At 38.1% G+C, this 17,012-nt stretch overlaps 1 protein-coding gene across 23 annotated transcripts in view; it reads left to right on the top strand.

Annotated features, from left to right (window-relative positions):
* The window catches only part of dlg2 (discs large MAGUK scaffold protein 2), a 199,596-nt gene that overhangs the window by 15,394 nt on the left and 167,190 nt on the right, over window positions 1-17,012 (top strand). For 22 of the 23 annotated variants that reach the window (XM_089126013.1, XM_089126023.1, XM_089126011.1 and 19 more), the window contains exons 3-4: window positions 5,245-5,402; window positions 9,006-9,071. In XM_089126013.1, the coding sequence (XP_088982139.1) occupies window positions 5,245-5,402; window positions 9,006-9,071 (224 nt within the window). Of the gene's footprint in view, window positions 1-5,244; window positions 5,403-9,005; window positions 9,072-16,405; window positions 16,731-17,012 lie in introns of those variants that run through there. The other variant, XM_089126025.1, reaches the window with a different exon arrangement.

The following is a 17,012-nucleotide window of genomic DNA, read 5'->3' as shown; positions in this document are numbered from 1 at the left end:
TTTTCAGTCCATTTTCTTTCTTGTGCTGTCAGCAGTGAAAGGGAGTTAATCATTTTTCTAGACAAGATTTGAACTGAATGCCATCCACCATGAAATAATTATGTTTTAAAGGAAAGCAGTGTGCTGTCAAGACTCCTTCAGAACAGATTCACAATACACGATTAGCAGACGACAAGCCCTTTATTTAACAGCTTTGTACCAATATGATTTTTTTAATAGCCACCTGCCAAAATACACCACTCTTTTTGCCTGAATTCCTAACGTTGATCCCAATATCTAGCATTCAAAAGATTGGAATGGGTAAGATTTAAAATGTTTAATTTATTTGAACTTTTAATGGAAGTCTTTAATCCTTCCATAGACTGCATTCGATACATTTTACAGTAAATTTAAATATTGTGAAATATTACTACATTTCAAAATTGTCATTTTTCTTTTCACATATTTAAATATCATTCATTCCTGTGACTGTATTGTCCTCAGGACAATAAATTGGCGTGATTGTATTCAGACAATTGGCATACCCACTGCGTCTTAAGCTACGCAGCGTTGAGTGAACCTATGAAAGAGAACGATTTGTTCCAAGATTTTGTCTCTCTTAACTAGAGTTTTTGGGTCCTAAAATCTGTACCCAACCCGAATCATTTCTTACCTGAACCGGACGTGCATAATTTAACGGCCCAGTTTGTTGTCATTGGCCTAACGCCTTGCCATATCTATATTACAGCTCTGGAGACTTCCTCTGCACTTAATACACAGCGACACGAACCGTAATGATGCTGTTGGTTTTAAAACTTTGCTGTGTTTACATTCACAAACAGCTATCTAAAGTTTCTTAAAAGCATAAAAGGGGCAAAGTATATTACTTTGAAAAAAATAAAAATATTGCTGACCCCAAACTTTTTAACGGTAGCGTGTATAATGTTTGAGATCTTTAAAATAGTTTTTTTGAGATTCTTTAAAATACTTTGATCCGATGTTCTTGGTGGTTTTGGAGATCTTTGCTCATGCTGATGATTTCACTGATCACAAATCAGGGGTTCTGTCCTCAAGGGCTCAGCTCTGTGCCCTGAGCTGAACTGTCCCAGTCTCCCAGCTGCCCCGGTCCAGCCTACAGCCAAACACACAGAGACACCACATCATCATCAGACCGCACCTGCTCGGCTTTATGCATAAGTAGAAACTGCCACTGTTGGGCTCTCTGAGGTGAACTAGGGGCATGTTTGAGTGCACTAAACAGCTTTAAAATCCACCGAATCACAAAGCGTCAGAAATAATGATCAGCTGTATTCTCTCTGTTTGTGTGTGAGGGTGTAAGGTCATTATCTGAATTGTAGAGAACAGGAGGCCTGTGCAAGGATTAAGCTGTCTGCTAACATGCTGTTAGATCAGGCATCTGGCATTACACACACACACACACACACACACAATACTTCTCGCTGTTTCACTGATGACATTTTGCGCAACATGTCCATGGAGAACAGGGGACTTTTACCTCTCTGTAAGTTTATTAGAAATCACTGTTGCTTTTAAACATTTTTTTATCTGCATGTTATCGATGCGAGTTATTTTAACAGTTTGATCTAGAATAGTATTCATATTTCTGTATTTTATCAGTTTCTCAAATTGTGTCACCCTTGTCTCTTTGAGAAGGCGGGATTTGCATAAATGTAAGTCTTTGGTCTCACTTTCAATTTGTGCTTCCACTTTAGAGGCAAAAGTAACTAAATCACATTTTAAGTAATCTTTTTGGTGTTTGTGGCTTTGCACCAACTCAAATGCTTGAATAAACAGTGTGATTGATATGTGTTGAACTTAACTCGCTCTGAAATGCTGGGCCAGGCGGGCATCTGTAGGAGGAATAACAAATGGAGTCTTTTTATTAAGTTTTATTTACATGTGAATGCATTTTCTTTCTTTAAGATGGAATAGACTGCAAGCTTCTGTTTGAAAGATGCTTCTTTTGTTAGGTGGAAAATTCCTGTTTTGTGCTACAGCTTTGGCAACGTTATATTGTCTCCGGAGCAGCTTTGCATGCATTATCACATGCGAAGGACTCATGTGGTTCTGTTGACCAATGAAGACTCTCTGTTATGGAGTAGAGTTGCTGATTGGATGTTTTTACCACTAAAACTATATTTGTTGTCTGTGAAATGGTAAGCAAACCATTTATTTTCAGTTTGATTTTTTTGCAGATCACTTGCAGTGCTGTGACAAATGCATGTTTTAAAGTACAAATAATTGATGTGTTCTCTCAAAGAATACATCATTTAAACTGCAGGTATAGAAATACAGGAATTAGAAAATGTTATCAGTTTTAAATTATATATAGTTTGTCACATAGCTGGACACTGTAGTTTCTTTTACAAATGTCATGTAAACTACCCACATATGTGTTTTCAATATAGGTTTTTAGTCTCTCCAGGTTTGTAATATTTCTTGTCATATCTGAAAAAAAATCTGCTTGTGAGATTTTATTTTTCCTGTATTTTTTATGTGGGATGCTTTCTATATATTGTCAAAATGTAATCTGCTACTGAGTACATTTCATATTCCATAAAAGCACTCCAAACACACAGAATGTTCTTTTTTTTATCTCCTCTCTCTCAAAGCAGGAGCTTAGTTCATTCCAAGGCAGGATCTGTAACATTTAGTACAGCATATGGTGGCTGGATTCACCGCAGAGCTGCTGACTTTTACCCACCATGCATTGTGGCTTAATGTAACTGTCGCTTTTAAATCTGTGTTGTCCAGGCTGAACGAGCAGAGCTCTCCAGGTGGTCCCAAGTGTTTGCACTCTAGTTTAAATATTTGGATATCTCTGACGTCTCTGTTTAGTGTCTCTTGAGGCAGGGTGGAAGAGAGTTGACCCACAATAATAGTAATACAGCTCAAAGAACCTCTGACCTCGTTTAGTATCACTTAATAGAATTACCTTTGTCTTCTCAAAATTGGTGGACATAGAAATGGGAGTACAACAGAGTATCTAAATGAAAACATTTATTGTATATGTATTTATTATAAATTATTATTAATAATAATAATACAAATATTAATAAAATAATAATAATAATTAGTGTATATATATATATATATATATACACATGAGAATTATGTAAAAAAAAGTAGGCCTATACAGGTAGGGGTGTAACGATTCACTCGTTTTCTCGATGCATCGATTATAAATCCTGGCGATGCATTATGCATCGATCCTGAAACATGTATTTTGAATCGTTTATTTACGTGAATAATCGATTTAAAAGGCTAAGAATCGAATTAATCACGATTTTATAGCGATTCAGTGGTTTAAAATATATAAACACAACCTTAAAGTGTTCCTGGTACAAGCTGCCTCACGCATTGGCCGTCATACGACATCCGCATTTGATTGGTTTCAGGCGCTCACACACCCCTGATTTCTCACGCTGAAGCCCGGTCGGTCAAATGCCTGAAAGATGAGTTTATCTTTCTACCTGTTGAGCTACTCATGTCGTGATCAGCTTGTATTACCGCAAATTAGTTTAAATCTCCCGGAATCTAGAGCGAGCGTGCATACGAGACAGAGGTTGTGCTCCAAACCGCGTATCGCGCGTTCACACACGGCTGCACGCACTCGGAGTCGGCAGAGAGGGAAAGCGAGCGAGAGACCACCTTGCGTGTAAGGAGAGTCCATGTAATAAATGAATAAAAGTGTTTTATTTCATAGTGCCCACGCAATGGCATGGCAGCTTTATCAATGGCTTGAGCGGTTTGCCTCAAAACTATTGCTTTCTCGACAGAGAGCTCAGCTGGAGATCGAGCTCAAACATGGACTGCTCAAAAATCTGTAGTTAACGTTATGAAAGCATGAGAGCTATAATGGGACCGAGCGCGAGCAAAATCCAGTGAAAAGATGATAACGAGTGCACTGAGAGGACGCAAAATGAAACTAATGAAAACGTCTCCATTAATTTGTGCATGTAGTCATTTAATGCAATACTTTAAAAGCCTTTTTCAAAATATTTGCTACTTGCAAATGCTAATTTGTAGGCCATTGAATTTTTTTTAATAATAATATATTCATTAAAATTAAAAACAAACATGAGCTAACATTAACAATGGACAAAATCCCCACTATCTGACCCCCGAAGGCCGCTGTGTAGGCTAATTTAAACCCAGACAAAGACCCATTGGGTGAAGCATTGAAATAATACTATAATGCATATAAAAAATTAAGAATCGAATCGAATTAATCGAATCGCATCGAATTTGGATGTGAATCGAATCGAATCGTTCTGAATTTGCACAAATCGCTCATGAATCGAATCGAATCAAACCTATGAATCGTGAATCGAATCGATTCGCTGTCTACCCAAAGATTCGCAGCCCTAATACACGGTGTACTGTCCAGTCCAGAAAGGAAATAAAGACATCACCAAAGTAGTCCATGTTACATCAGTGGGTTATTTAAGATGTTTTGAAGCATTGGAAATACATTTTTGTCCAAAAATAACAAAAACTATGACTTTATTCAGCATTGTATCGTCTTCCGGTACTGTTGTCAATCCGCTCCAGTGACGCTGAGGACGTAAGACGCAGTTCAAATAAATATGGCTGGGCAAAAAAATGCAAAAATGCATCTTCCTTAGACATATTTGTGAAGATTGTTTTGTTTGATCGTCTCCTGCCTTGCTCTACACGAACTGAGATTGATCTGGATTCCCTGAATCTTTTCACACTTTTTCAGGGAATTGTGGACGGCGAAAAACCTACACAGCCAACCTGTGACAGCATTACAATGTTCCCACACGTATTCTGTATTGAACAGTCATGGCAATTATTGGAAAGCCCTTCATATTTTCTCATTTTGATTTGACTTTGATTTGGTTTGGCTAAGCTAGCTAGAAATGTGTGTCTAATCTCACTTTTTGACCCAGAAACACAAATTAATCTGTACCATGGCTGCCTCTCAAATATCCAGCTTTTTTCCTCCCTGACTAAACAAGCATGTGTTCACCTCGTTTCTCTCTCCCTCTCTCAACCTTCTTTTCTTCAAACCGTGCTAGATTCATTTATATGCCAACAAATCAATCTAATAAATTTCCTGTATTTAATTTGATCTGCTACCAGCTAGAGATTATGTTGGTTTTTAATCCACAAGCCCATTTAGGCAAAGCGTGGTTCGGAAACTACAACCGAGTTCGAGTAGGGATTAAAAAAAACAAAACATTTATAGTGTTTATCTTTCTCTCTCTCTCAATGTAGATATCCAGGAGTTTTATGAAGTGACCCTGCTGAACTCTCAGAAGAGCTGTGAGCAGAAGTTGGTGGAGGTGAATCACATGGCTAAGCAGTGGGAACACACTGCCACCAGTTCGACATTACCCACCGAGGGTCCGCAGCCAGCTTCCACACCGCCAGAGGTGAGACAAATAAAGAATCATGCGCGTAGACCTAGTTAACTGGCTTTACTTCAAACACATGCAGAATAGATCACAGCTACTGTAGTATTATATGAGCTTTGCCATCACAGGAATAAATTACAATTTAAAATATATTAAAATAGAGTTATTTTGAAGTAATGTATATTTTCCCAACAAATATGCCATCCATTACTTTGCTCATCCGTGGAAAATTCACATAATACATGCAATATACTGAATTTCTCGTGGATTAGTAAAGTAATGGATAGCGTTTTCAGAAGCCACGCATCGTGCTGCCCCAGAACACAGGCTATTTTGGCATGAGCTGGCAGAAAAATTATTTGATAGTTTATTTTGGATCTTTCTGAAGTCTATCGCTTGTTGTGTTGTCCAGTTGAAGAGAGGACAGTCCTCTTGGGGAAGGTTTTATTTTACAATTTGCAAGAGCTCACCAAAATTGGACAGTTGAAGACTGGAAAAATGTTGCCTGGTCTGATGAGTCTCGATTTCTGTTGAGACATTCAAATGGTAGAGTCAGAATTTGGTGTAAACAGAATGAGAACATGGATCCATCATGCCTTGTTACCACTGTGCAGGCTGGTGGTGGTGGTGTAATGGTGTGGGGGATGTTTTCTTGGCACACTTTAGGCCCCTTACTACCAATTTGGCATCGTTTAAATGCTACGGCCTACCTGAGCATTGTTTCTGACCATGTCCATCTCTTCATAGCCACCATGTACGCATCCTCTGATGGCTACTTCCACCAAGATAATGCACCATATCACAAAGCTCGAATCATTTCAAATTGCTTTCTTGAACATGACAATGAGTTCACTGTACTAAAATGGCCCCCACAGTCACCAGATCTCAACCCAATAGAGCATCTTTGAGATGTGGTGGAACGGGAGCTTAGTGGCCTGGATGTGCATCTCACAAATCTCCATCAACTGCATGCTATCCTATCAATAATGGCCAACATTTCTAAAGAATACTTTCAGCACCTTGTTGAAATAAATGCCACGTAGAGTTAAGGCAGTTCTGGAGGCGAAAGGGGGTATTAGTATTAGTATGGTGTTCCTAATAATCCTTTAGATGAGTGTATATATAACCATGTGATAAATCTATTGACATGTATCTAATTTTCCATCTCATAATTTTCCTTTTCTATGGTTTGGCTTATATGTTCATTCTCTCTTCTAAAACATTCTGATCTGAGACATGACTTGCATACTATGGTTAACCCCAAATCATATGTGTTAGTCTCTATAAACTCCAATCTTTTCCCCCCATTTGTTAATTTACATTTAATTTTGCTAACTTTGACGCATTAGTATTATAAGAATATTGTTGATTCTTTTCGTAAACACCCAATGAAATTAAACATTCAAATGCCCTGATAGAAGACAATGTGTCGTAAAAACTCCCTCCAAAGGGACGGCTTCGCATTGGCTCACGCACCTCCAGAGGGTGTGACATCTTCACGCTTTAAAAAATCACTGATTTATGCATTCAGTGTGAAACAGACCTTAATTTGCTGTTTTGGAAACACAATGTAGCCCTAAATGAAACAGTTTGAGTAAAAATATAGAGGTCAGTCAGGACATTAAATCATCCTGCAAGTTTCATATCTTAAAATGACATACTCCATGTGCTTGAGTCTAATAAAACAATCCATGTCATGTAAGTTTGACAAAAAAATGTAACATGTAAATTTGTTCTTGTAAGTATTTGAAGAGAAATTTTTATATTTATATTTTTTTGTGGATTTTTGCATCTTGACAAATCAAGACATTTTTTTAGATCTCTTCTGAAACTGCAGAAGACTTATATGTTTCTGGGGATTAAAATTCTGCTTTCCAGTTAATCCTGATTCTGCTCTTGGGGAAAATATAGACCTTTAATTTTCTTTCGAAATGGCTTGAAAAGCACCCTTTGAGGCCTTTGAGGGTGAGTGGAAAGGCTTGTGACAGAATAATTAAAGGCAATAAATGAAGTTGTAGATATCCGAAGAATACAAATGGCTCCAGAGCTGCATGCAGGCTTTGTCTTCTCAGACGCTGGTGAATTCCGCAGCACTGCTTAGGTCTGCTGACGCATCAGCACTCACAAAAGCATCAAATGTGTCAATCAAACACCTACTGATAAAATGTTACAACAAGTATACTAGAGACTTGTGTGATTAATAAAACTAATTTTCTAAGGAAGTGAGATTATACTGGACTGAATAGCTGAAAGATTAAAGCTTGTATTTTCAACTGCAGAGTTAAACGCAAAACTTAATTTCAGTTTTTAAATATGCATGATTTTCATGTATTGATGGGTGTTTTTATTTATTGCTTTGTATTTTACCAGGTTGATGAGATGTGTGTGTTATTGTACCAGTGTAAATTTAGACTGTATTTTTTTGTTGTTGCATACAGCCACTAGGGGGAAGCTGTCTCTCTGTGAACTGTGTGTCTTGATCCCAGTGTCTCACGGTCTTATAGGACAGGAGGACATCATCTTGACATCAGCAGCATCTTGAAATCTTTAGATATCTTCACTGAGCCTTTAAACCTTAGCATACAAAAAAACATTTACATACTACTGTTAACAATAACCTATATGCTATCATCTATGTCAGTCGTCATTGTATGTAGTTTTTTGAGGAAATGAATCCTATATTCCACAAGGATGCATTAAATTTCTTCTTTATTTATTTAAAAAAATAAATAAATGCTGTTCTTTTAAACTTTGTTCATCAAAGAATCCTTTAAAAAATATCAGTGTCCACTAAAATATTAAGCAGCACAATTGTTTTTTTAACACTAGTAATAATAAGAAATATTTCTTAATAATAAATCAGCATATTCAAATGATTTCTGAAGGATCATGTGACAGGGAAGGCTGGAGTAATTATGATGAAAATTCAGCTTTGTCATTACAGCAATAAATTACGTAATTTTAAAATATATTAAAATACAACTTTTTAAAAATTGTAATAATATTTCACTATGTTTTTACTGTATTTTGGTCAAATAAATGTAACCTTGGTGAGCATGAGATTTTTTTCAAAAACATAAAAAATATTTTTTTTAAAAAAAGATGAAAGATTTTTAGATGAAAGTATTTTGAACTGAATTTAAAATAGAAATGGTCACAGTCACATATCATGGTCTTCAGGATGTTGATCATTTACTTGGATCGCATACGTATGTGAGTGTGATGTTATATAAGGGTTGTGTTTGTGAATTTTCAGACTGATGCGCCTGGCCTTCTCTCGTTCTTCAGCCTGCCTTATACATTATACATTATCTGTTGACAGAATTTCCAAGCAGAATTTTAACTTTATTCTGTGACTTCAGATAAAATGAATAAATGTGTAATGTTTAAAAGCCTGCTGCTTATCTGAATGTCCTCCATGCTTTTGAATATCAGCAGCTCACTTGTTTGTGTGGGAATGTTTGAATATCAATATTGAAGTGAATATAAATAAGATCAATATCAAATGTTGCATTCATGTTCCAAAGGCATTACTCATATGCTTAAAGTGAAATACCTCTGGAGTCGACTAGAGATGTAGACGTAGATGACTTCTGAAAGTGTGTGTGTTTTTGTCCCCAGCTGAGAGGGAAGAGCCATATGGAGCTGGCAGTGGAGGAGCCTGCTGTAGGAACCACCAATACAGAGGTGAGAAACAGTCTTCCCACATACTGTTCAATTTTCTGACAGATGCAGATTGTCATATGGCAGTTTTTACCACAACACATGAGTAATGCAGGCAGAGAGGTTTTTTCCTTCGAATGATTTATATCCGCTTGGAGGGACGCCATAGACGGTTGATAAGTGTTTTATTGATTAAAAACAGTGAGAGGTTTTGAGATGAGTTTTTCATAAGACTGCAGTCCATTATCAGAATCAACATGCGGGGACATTTTCTGAGTACTTGAGTGTCTATCACTTTACAGTACATACTTATTGTTTGCACTACTGGATCTAAAATAAAATAAATAATTATGAGAACCAGAGTTATTTATGTGTTATTATAATATTTATTATTATTATTTGTATACTATTTTTGTATTTATAAATATTTTATATCGTCAGTTTTTGTTTTAAAAAATTATCTTAAGCTTTTGTCGTTTATTTTATTTATTTTGAATTATTAGTTTATATATTTCTATTTAGCATTATTTTTATTATGTTTTTATTTCATTTTATTTCAGTTAATCGCCAAGGCAACATTTAATTAGTATTTTAGGTATGTAAGTTTAACTGTTATTTCAGCTTTCTATTAGTTAATGAAAACATTTTATAAGTTTTGGTTAACAATAACAACACTGGTGAGAACAAGTGTGATTGTAAATCTTCAGTTACAATTGGAAAGGTGCCAACTTAAATGCACTGTAAATTAGATTAATATTGTCTTTATCTGCAAGCCTTAACATACATTTGACTTTCTATTTCTTCTATAAAGTCCATCTGTTTTTTATTTTATATTTTAGAAACAAATTAGAGAAAGCGTATTGCAGTATTTAACTGCAGAATTAAAGTTATCTGTGGTTGGTGATAGCAATATTAATAAGTGATTGTTTTCTTTTAGAGAAAGCCTTCTTAATTATCTTTACACTGATTGGCAAGGGAACTCCGAGTCCTAGCACCAACAGGACTTGAAATGAAGAACAAAGTGTTACTCAATTTAAATCACATCTGGCATTTCCTGCAATCTCAGAAATAAAAATTTTCATTGAAAATTGGCTTAAAAATGTAACATGATTATACACTGACCAGTCACAGGTAAAGTGAATATCACTGATCTCTTTGACAAGGGCCAAGGCAACTGGGTCAGAGTATCTCTGAAATGGTAAGCCTTATTGGTTGCTCCTGGTCAACACAACAGTGGTGAGAATTTAGAATTAAACATGGGTCCGAGGAGGGACAAACCACAAACCAGCGACAGGGCTCATCGATGTGTGAGGGTGAGGACTAAAAAGAAGGTCAGAAGGTCTACTGTGGCACAAGTCACACAACATTTTAACGATGGTTATGGGAGGAATGTGTCACAACAACACACATTGTGTCGCATTCTGCTGCATATCAGACCAATCAAACTGCCTATGATGACCCCTGTCCACTATATAAGTGCCTGCAATGGGCATCAGCATCAGAACTGGACCTTGGAGCAGTGGAAGAAGGTTATTTTTGTCCTAAAATGTGTTTTGTGCATCCTAGAAAGTCAGCTTTGGAATCAGTCTGGCGGCATTTGTCTGCATGGCATGTAATGTTATATCGAAATTTTAACTGTGTGTGTGTAGAGCCAGATTCTGCCTTTACACTAGCACAGCTCCCATCTCGGAGGCGTGTTGATCTCCAGTAATTGCCACCACTGTCTAACTCAACCAGCTTCGATGCTCTCAGAATTTACACAGCAGCGAGAAACGCTTATGCATACAAGAACACGGGCTTATTTTCTAAATCCCATTTCAACACATACTGCATAGGGCCACACTTATTGCTCTCACCTTGTGTTCATTTAAATTAGCGTCCACCAGTTTATTAATTGTTCGCTTTTTTTTTTCTAAGCATGTGCTTCAGTTTTGTTATTTAATGCTTTAAATGCTTGCAGAATGAATTCTGATTTGCTGTGTCAATGATTTTTTTCGTTTATCATCAGCTGGAAATGTTTCTTTTCTGAATTCCCATTGTTTCACTGTGCTGTTATCGTTATAGTTGTGGTGTGGGCTCTGCATTTATTTTATATTTACAACAATTTTAGAACTATATCTTTGATATGTGTTATTGGTGACCCACATATACTCAAGTCTAAATCAAGGACTCTGAGTTTGAGACATCTTTGGCTTTTGTTTTTGAAAAGAGGGCAGCGCCAATTATAGGCAGGCACAAAGACAAACCCAAATTTACCGTAGCTGGAATAATACAGAAAGAATAGAACCGTGGAAGTCCAGGCATCAGGGTGGTGGAGCTTTTTCTCTCAAAATGTGAAATGAGAGCTTTTGCTTTTTCTGAATGAATCTGTGGCGACTCCCTCTTTTGTTATTTAAGTGGGACATCTGAGCATCTTGAGGTCACTTGCAACACCTCACTCATAGATTCATACTCACAGAGCCCTTGCGGCTCTACCAGATGTCTCGTCTGTACACATGAGAGAGCAGAACTGCCCGCAGGTGTCCCGTCTGTAAGCGTTTACAACGGCCCTGTGCCTTGGGTGTTCATACAGTTACGTGAACAATATACATATCTTTGTTGTTGAGTCGTACTGTAATAGAGTCATCCTAAGAAAATGAGCTTACACCGAAATACGGAGGAAGTTGCGGACACAATGCCTCATGCCAAAATAAATTCAAAACGAAAGGTGTGTGTGCGTGTCCTCAATCATTGTCCTCAATAAAATAGCATGATGTGCGGTTGGAGGTTTGTCCACTTGATTGGTGATTTGAGGGTAAACAGAGCTGGAATTATAGCTTTAAACTCTAAGGGCCTGAAACGCAAGTATCAAGTAACTTTGTGGGTGGGTCTTGTGCTCTTAACGCAAATCTAAAAGGGGTTGGTCTGAAGTACAGTAGCTTCATTATTCATAGTGGTTTGGGTGTAATGGGAAACAAACCAATAAGAGCATCATTTCACATTCCCTTTAAGAGCATGATGAACGAGGTGCGCTTGTTCCATGGCGCAATACTATTATAACGGTGCATTTACCAGGCGCGCTTCACAGTCAGTTCACAGCCGAGGAGATTGACGTTCTCGTCAGGTCCGTAAAAGAAAGAGAAGTGACATTGGGGATGGGACTAACCCACCCAAATTAGCTTCGGTTAAACATGTATATGATAATTTGGGTATATGTGTAAGGTTTATGCCTATTTTTCCCGTCGTCATGGACACAACAATGATGTCCCTCGTGTTTTAATAGTTTTCCTTATAATAATGTATCATTTGCAAAAAGTGAAATGCATCTTTGTAGATGAGAAAATCATCTATAGTGAATGCGCGTTATTCACATTCTGTATGATGGCCAAGCATGTGCACTTAAAATAGCATCTGAATGTGCACGCAACGCGCCACTGACTTTAGACTAATTTTTTTTGGGTCAATTGTTTTCTTGAACTGCAAAATAGCACCAGGGAATATTTGCACCGACACACGCATCCTTTTTTGCGCCGACCCACCCAGGGAACGCAAGTTCATTCCCTAGTTTACCGACATGCGTCTGTGGAGGGAAAAGCCCGCTTTGCGCGGGTGCAAAATAGGAATGATAAATGCGTCGATGTACAAAGTCATTTGCGTCAGGTGCAAGATAGGGCCCTTAGTCATCGTTTTCAAATCCATTCAGTCGATTTTCTGATATTTAGAAGAATATCAGTAACCAGACAGTTTCTGGTCTCATTGACTTCCATAGTATATTTTTTTCCTACTATGGAAGTCAATGAGACCAGAAACTGTCTTGTTACTGATATTCTCAGCTGAATACATTCGAAAACGGTAAAACCCAACTGTTTAACTCTGAGGGAGTGATAAAATGAGTCCATTTCCAAAAAAAGTGGAGTATCCCTTTAAGACAGAGAATTCTCTCCACATTCATGACCAAAGTGTCCATTTGTATGTGTATTATGATTAATGTTAGGAGAAAAATTTGAAAGGTCATACATAAACGCAACATAAATTTAGCTTTTCGGACTCAATTAAGTTGTATTAATTTGTGCACCGCAAACAAATAATTTCCTTAATCAGTATCAATTTTCCAGTAAAAATATTGAAACGCACGTCATAGCTCTGTAGTTTGTGTGTGTGTTTTTAAGTCCTGTTTTGTTCAGGTCATTTGTCTGTTCAGTTGTTCTGATTGCTTTATTTCTTTAAGTTTATTTTTAGTAAATCAACTATTGCTGCAAATAGGTTCACCTCTTTATTTTATTTTAATCAACCGCAAGTGTGTGACAAAAAAAAAACAAAAAAAAAATTGAGAGTTTCGTCTTGTGTTCACCTGCATTTATTTAATCAACAAATGCAGTAAACAGTAATATTGTGAGATATTACTAGAATTTAAAATAACCACTTTCTGTTTTAATATAATAAAAAAATTAATGTATTAATTTGAAAGAGAAATATTTGTAACAAATGTTTTTTACTGTCAATTTATTTGTGCCAGCTAGCTGAAAAACAGTAGTGTTGTCATACTAAAAACACACGTAAAAAATGATTGTAGCAAATGTACCACATTGAAGGAAAAAAAAAAAAAACAGTTGAAGTGAATAAGAAAATTGGAGCCTACAAATGCTCCAGGGTATTTTTAAATGCTTCCATTAAGTTCTAGATTTTCTTGTCCCGTACCTGAACCGGTTTGTCTTACAGCAACAAACTGATCGTTTCTAATGTTTTAGAGTCCTATACTAGCCCATTAGTAACTTTTAAAAATTTTGTGAGGCCTCTCTTCTGGAAACATGGATAGCAAAGTGGACAGTGCTTCGAGTTCATGTAAGGAGAACACAAAGCTAAACACTACAACACAAACTCGCTCGCCAATTTCATGTTTGAGTTTCTGTCTTATTGTCATGCCGACCTCGTTTCTTAATTATTCCCCTTTGTCTGTGGGAAAGTGTTTTGGAGAGGACGTTAAAGTACTCCGTCTCTAATGTGATCCCTCAAAGCGGCTTTGAGGCCCATCTGCTGAAGGGCTTAGTATGTGTGTGTGTGTATTTGAGAAGTGAGTCGTAGAGCCATTGAGATGTCAGACGCAGAATGAGAGCCGTGATCAAGTTGCAGTTTTGCGAGGAGCTGGAACTAGAGGAGCGGACAGTGTACATGCAGCAGGTAAGACTGATAGAAGAAGAGAACGATAAGGAAGATAGTAGGCCTGGGTACTAATACAGCTTAATAGAGATGGGGGAAGGGGTGCAGTCAGCTGGTCAGCATATTTTTCTTGGTCATTGAAGAACTGCCGCTCCTTGCCAGGCAGTCCGGTGGTCATCAGCTGGAAAGCCATGTGGAATTTCAAGTGCGTGAAGATGCTTTGTCGATGAACGTTATGCATTTTTACAAATATGCTATGCTGTAAGTTTTTCCCATTGAACACGAATATCTGTTTTTTTTGTTTGTTTTTGTTTTTCATTTTTTATACAACAACAGTAAAATTAAAATTATTTTTATCAAGAGAAACGCCTTAAAGTACCATCTTGTTTTCAAACCGAGTCCCACTCCCAACATATTCTAAATGATTCATTTACGATTTTGGAGATGATTTTCGATGTAGCAGCTAAGTAAGATCATCACATTTCAAAGGCTTCAATTCAATTAACAGAGAAGAGTGCATGCATGTGTGTTTATTTACACATGCGCAGCTCATTGGCATTTTCAGTGTCTACGCAGTGTATTCTGCCCCACATGAACACCATCACTGCACCTGCTCTGAGTTTGGGTCGTTTGCCATGCACCACTCGTTTCACCAGATTTGTTATGAAAAGCATTTTATAAACATGTAGACCAGATTTAAACTAATGATGAGTTTTAAGGGATATAATTATTGACTGCAGGGGGACTTTTAAGTAATTTTATCCATTTTGATTCACGGTGGAGTACATATTATCCCAAATCTCTATTGATCCAAAAACATTTCTCTAGTCTAAACCAGACAGTATAAGAAGTGGACAGAGCCATCTCATTGGAACTCAATTGAGACAAGTGAAGCCCATTTTTTTTTAGGACTTGACGGGCAGACTCAAACAGAGCTTGACGACGTAGATGTGACGTCAGCAACCCGCCTGTCTTAGTGACTGTGGCATGAGAAATCTGAATCATTCCCTTCCGAAAGAGTGTGAATAGGAGCTGTCCATGACTAGGAGCAGGAGAAACTTTTGCTAGGTATTCTGAATAATTATTGCATCATTTTTGCCTCGATGTTTCCCCGATTGCTCGCAAGCTTTTCCTCCTATCCATACGGTAACCTCTCTACTGTGCGACAGAGAGTCACCTGGTTATAACGCAATCGTTAGCCTACTTTTACAAAAAACTGCCTCTATGGGGCCATAACATAAGCTACACGGTAATGGAGCAGTTGATACATTGTCGTGTTTCTTTAGAAATAAATAATGGACAAATGGGGTCTTCAAACGCCTCAGTTGTAACGTTATTCGCTGTCAAAGTGACACCAAAATGAATGGGAGTCAATGGAAATGCTAACTCAAGTGAAGTTCTGCTACAAGATGGCGGCACCCGGCCGGCTTCAACTTCCGGTCGATGGATTACCTCCTTGGTCTAAACCAGGGGTGTCCAAACTCCTGGAGGGCCACTGTCCTGAAGTGTTTAGCTCCAACCCCAATTAAACACACCAGTACCAGATAATTAGGTATACTAAACTTTCATGCAGGTGTGTTGAGGGTGGCTAGAGCTAAACTCTGTATGACAGTGGCCCTCTAGGACTGAGTTTGGACAGTTGTGGAGGACCCCTTCAAGGCTGAAACCCCCCCTGCTATGGTTACATTTCCTTCTCAAGATGACTTCTCTTTTTATTTGTCGACACAAACATTTCATATTGTTATTTTATAACTGCAGTAGGCAGCTCTCCCCTCCTGTCTGTTTAATCTGTTTAAATTACTGGGGAAGGTCTTGATATAAAGAACAGATGTTGTGTGATGCATCTGGCCTGATGTGCCAATCTCTGCTGAAGCATTGCTGCAGATTCCTGTTGTCTCGTTGTCTTGTATCTCACAATAATCTGCTAGCCCTGTGCACTTAAAAGTCAGGTTATTTGAGCTCTCCAGTGGTTCAGTGGTTTTCCAAGACAGATTGATGTTGTCAAGTCAAGATCAGCGTGAACTGCTTACTCTCTGAAACCCTCCAAACTGCCCAGAATTTATCCTTACACTTCATTCCTCTCCACAACTGGCTTAAAAACGGCTTAGTTCTGCTTCAGGTAACCAAAGGAGGAAAAATTAACTCTCAGACCACAAACAGTGACTGTAACAGCAATCGTAGTGCAGATTCTCCAGGCTAAATCTTCAGCGTCTGTGTCTGCTGTCGCACACATGGGTGTGCGCTTGTGCGGCGAGCTCCAGAGGAGGAGGGATGCTCTGTGATCTCAGCAGTCTGAGTCCCAGCCATGCTGCTGAGCAGTGGATAGCGCTAACAAGCGCCAGGCTGTAGGAATACGGCAAGATCATGCCTGCACACAGAGAGGACTCGCTCCTCTGTCAGCGTTAGCTCCAGCTGTGCCTTTCCTTCATCTCTCTTTCAATCTCCCTCTCTCATCTCTCTCTATTTGTTAATGTGGTGCTGATGAAGGGGAAACTGCCTTGAGCTCTTTGGCTCAGAATGGATTGTCTGTGTATTGTCACAACTAAGGTAAGGAGAGTGAAGATGGGAATGAGTGTTGAAGGGAAGAAGCTTCTTCTTTTTTTTTCTTGTACGTGTCGGCTGCTGAGAATCCGAGGGTGTTATTTGTGTCGTATTGCTTTGCGGTTTCTTTTAAAAGGGACTTTTTCGTATATTTTTGGAACAGAATGCTCATTGGTTTAGGTGTTGTGTTACAGTGGTCGCTTCAGTGCTGCATTGTATCAGGCTTAATCCCTTGTTGCCGCTCCGTTGAGCCATCAAGGCGTAAACTTGTCGGAAACTTGCATCCAC

The sequence above is a fragment of the Pimephales promelas genome, chromosome 23, assembly GCF_988280905.1.
Source record: "Pimephales promelas chromosome 23, fPimPro1.hap1.1, whole genome shotgun sequence".
Classification (NCBI taxonomy): Eukaryota; Metazoa; Chordata; class Actinopteri; order Cypriniformes; family Leuciscidae; genus Pimephales; species Pimephales promelas.
Note: the sequence above shows the minus strand (reverse complement) of the source record. Positions and strands in the feature narration are given on the sequence as shown.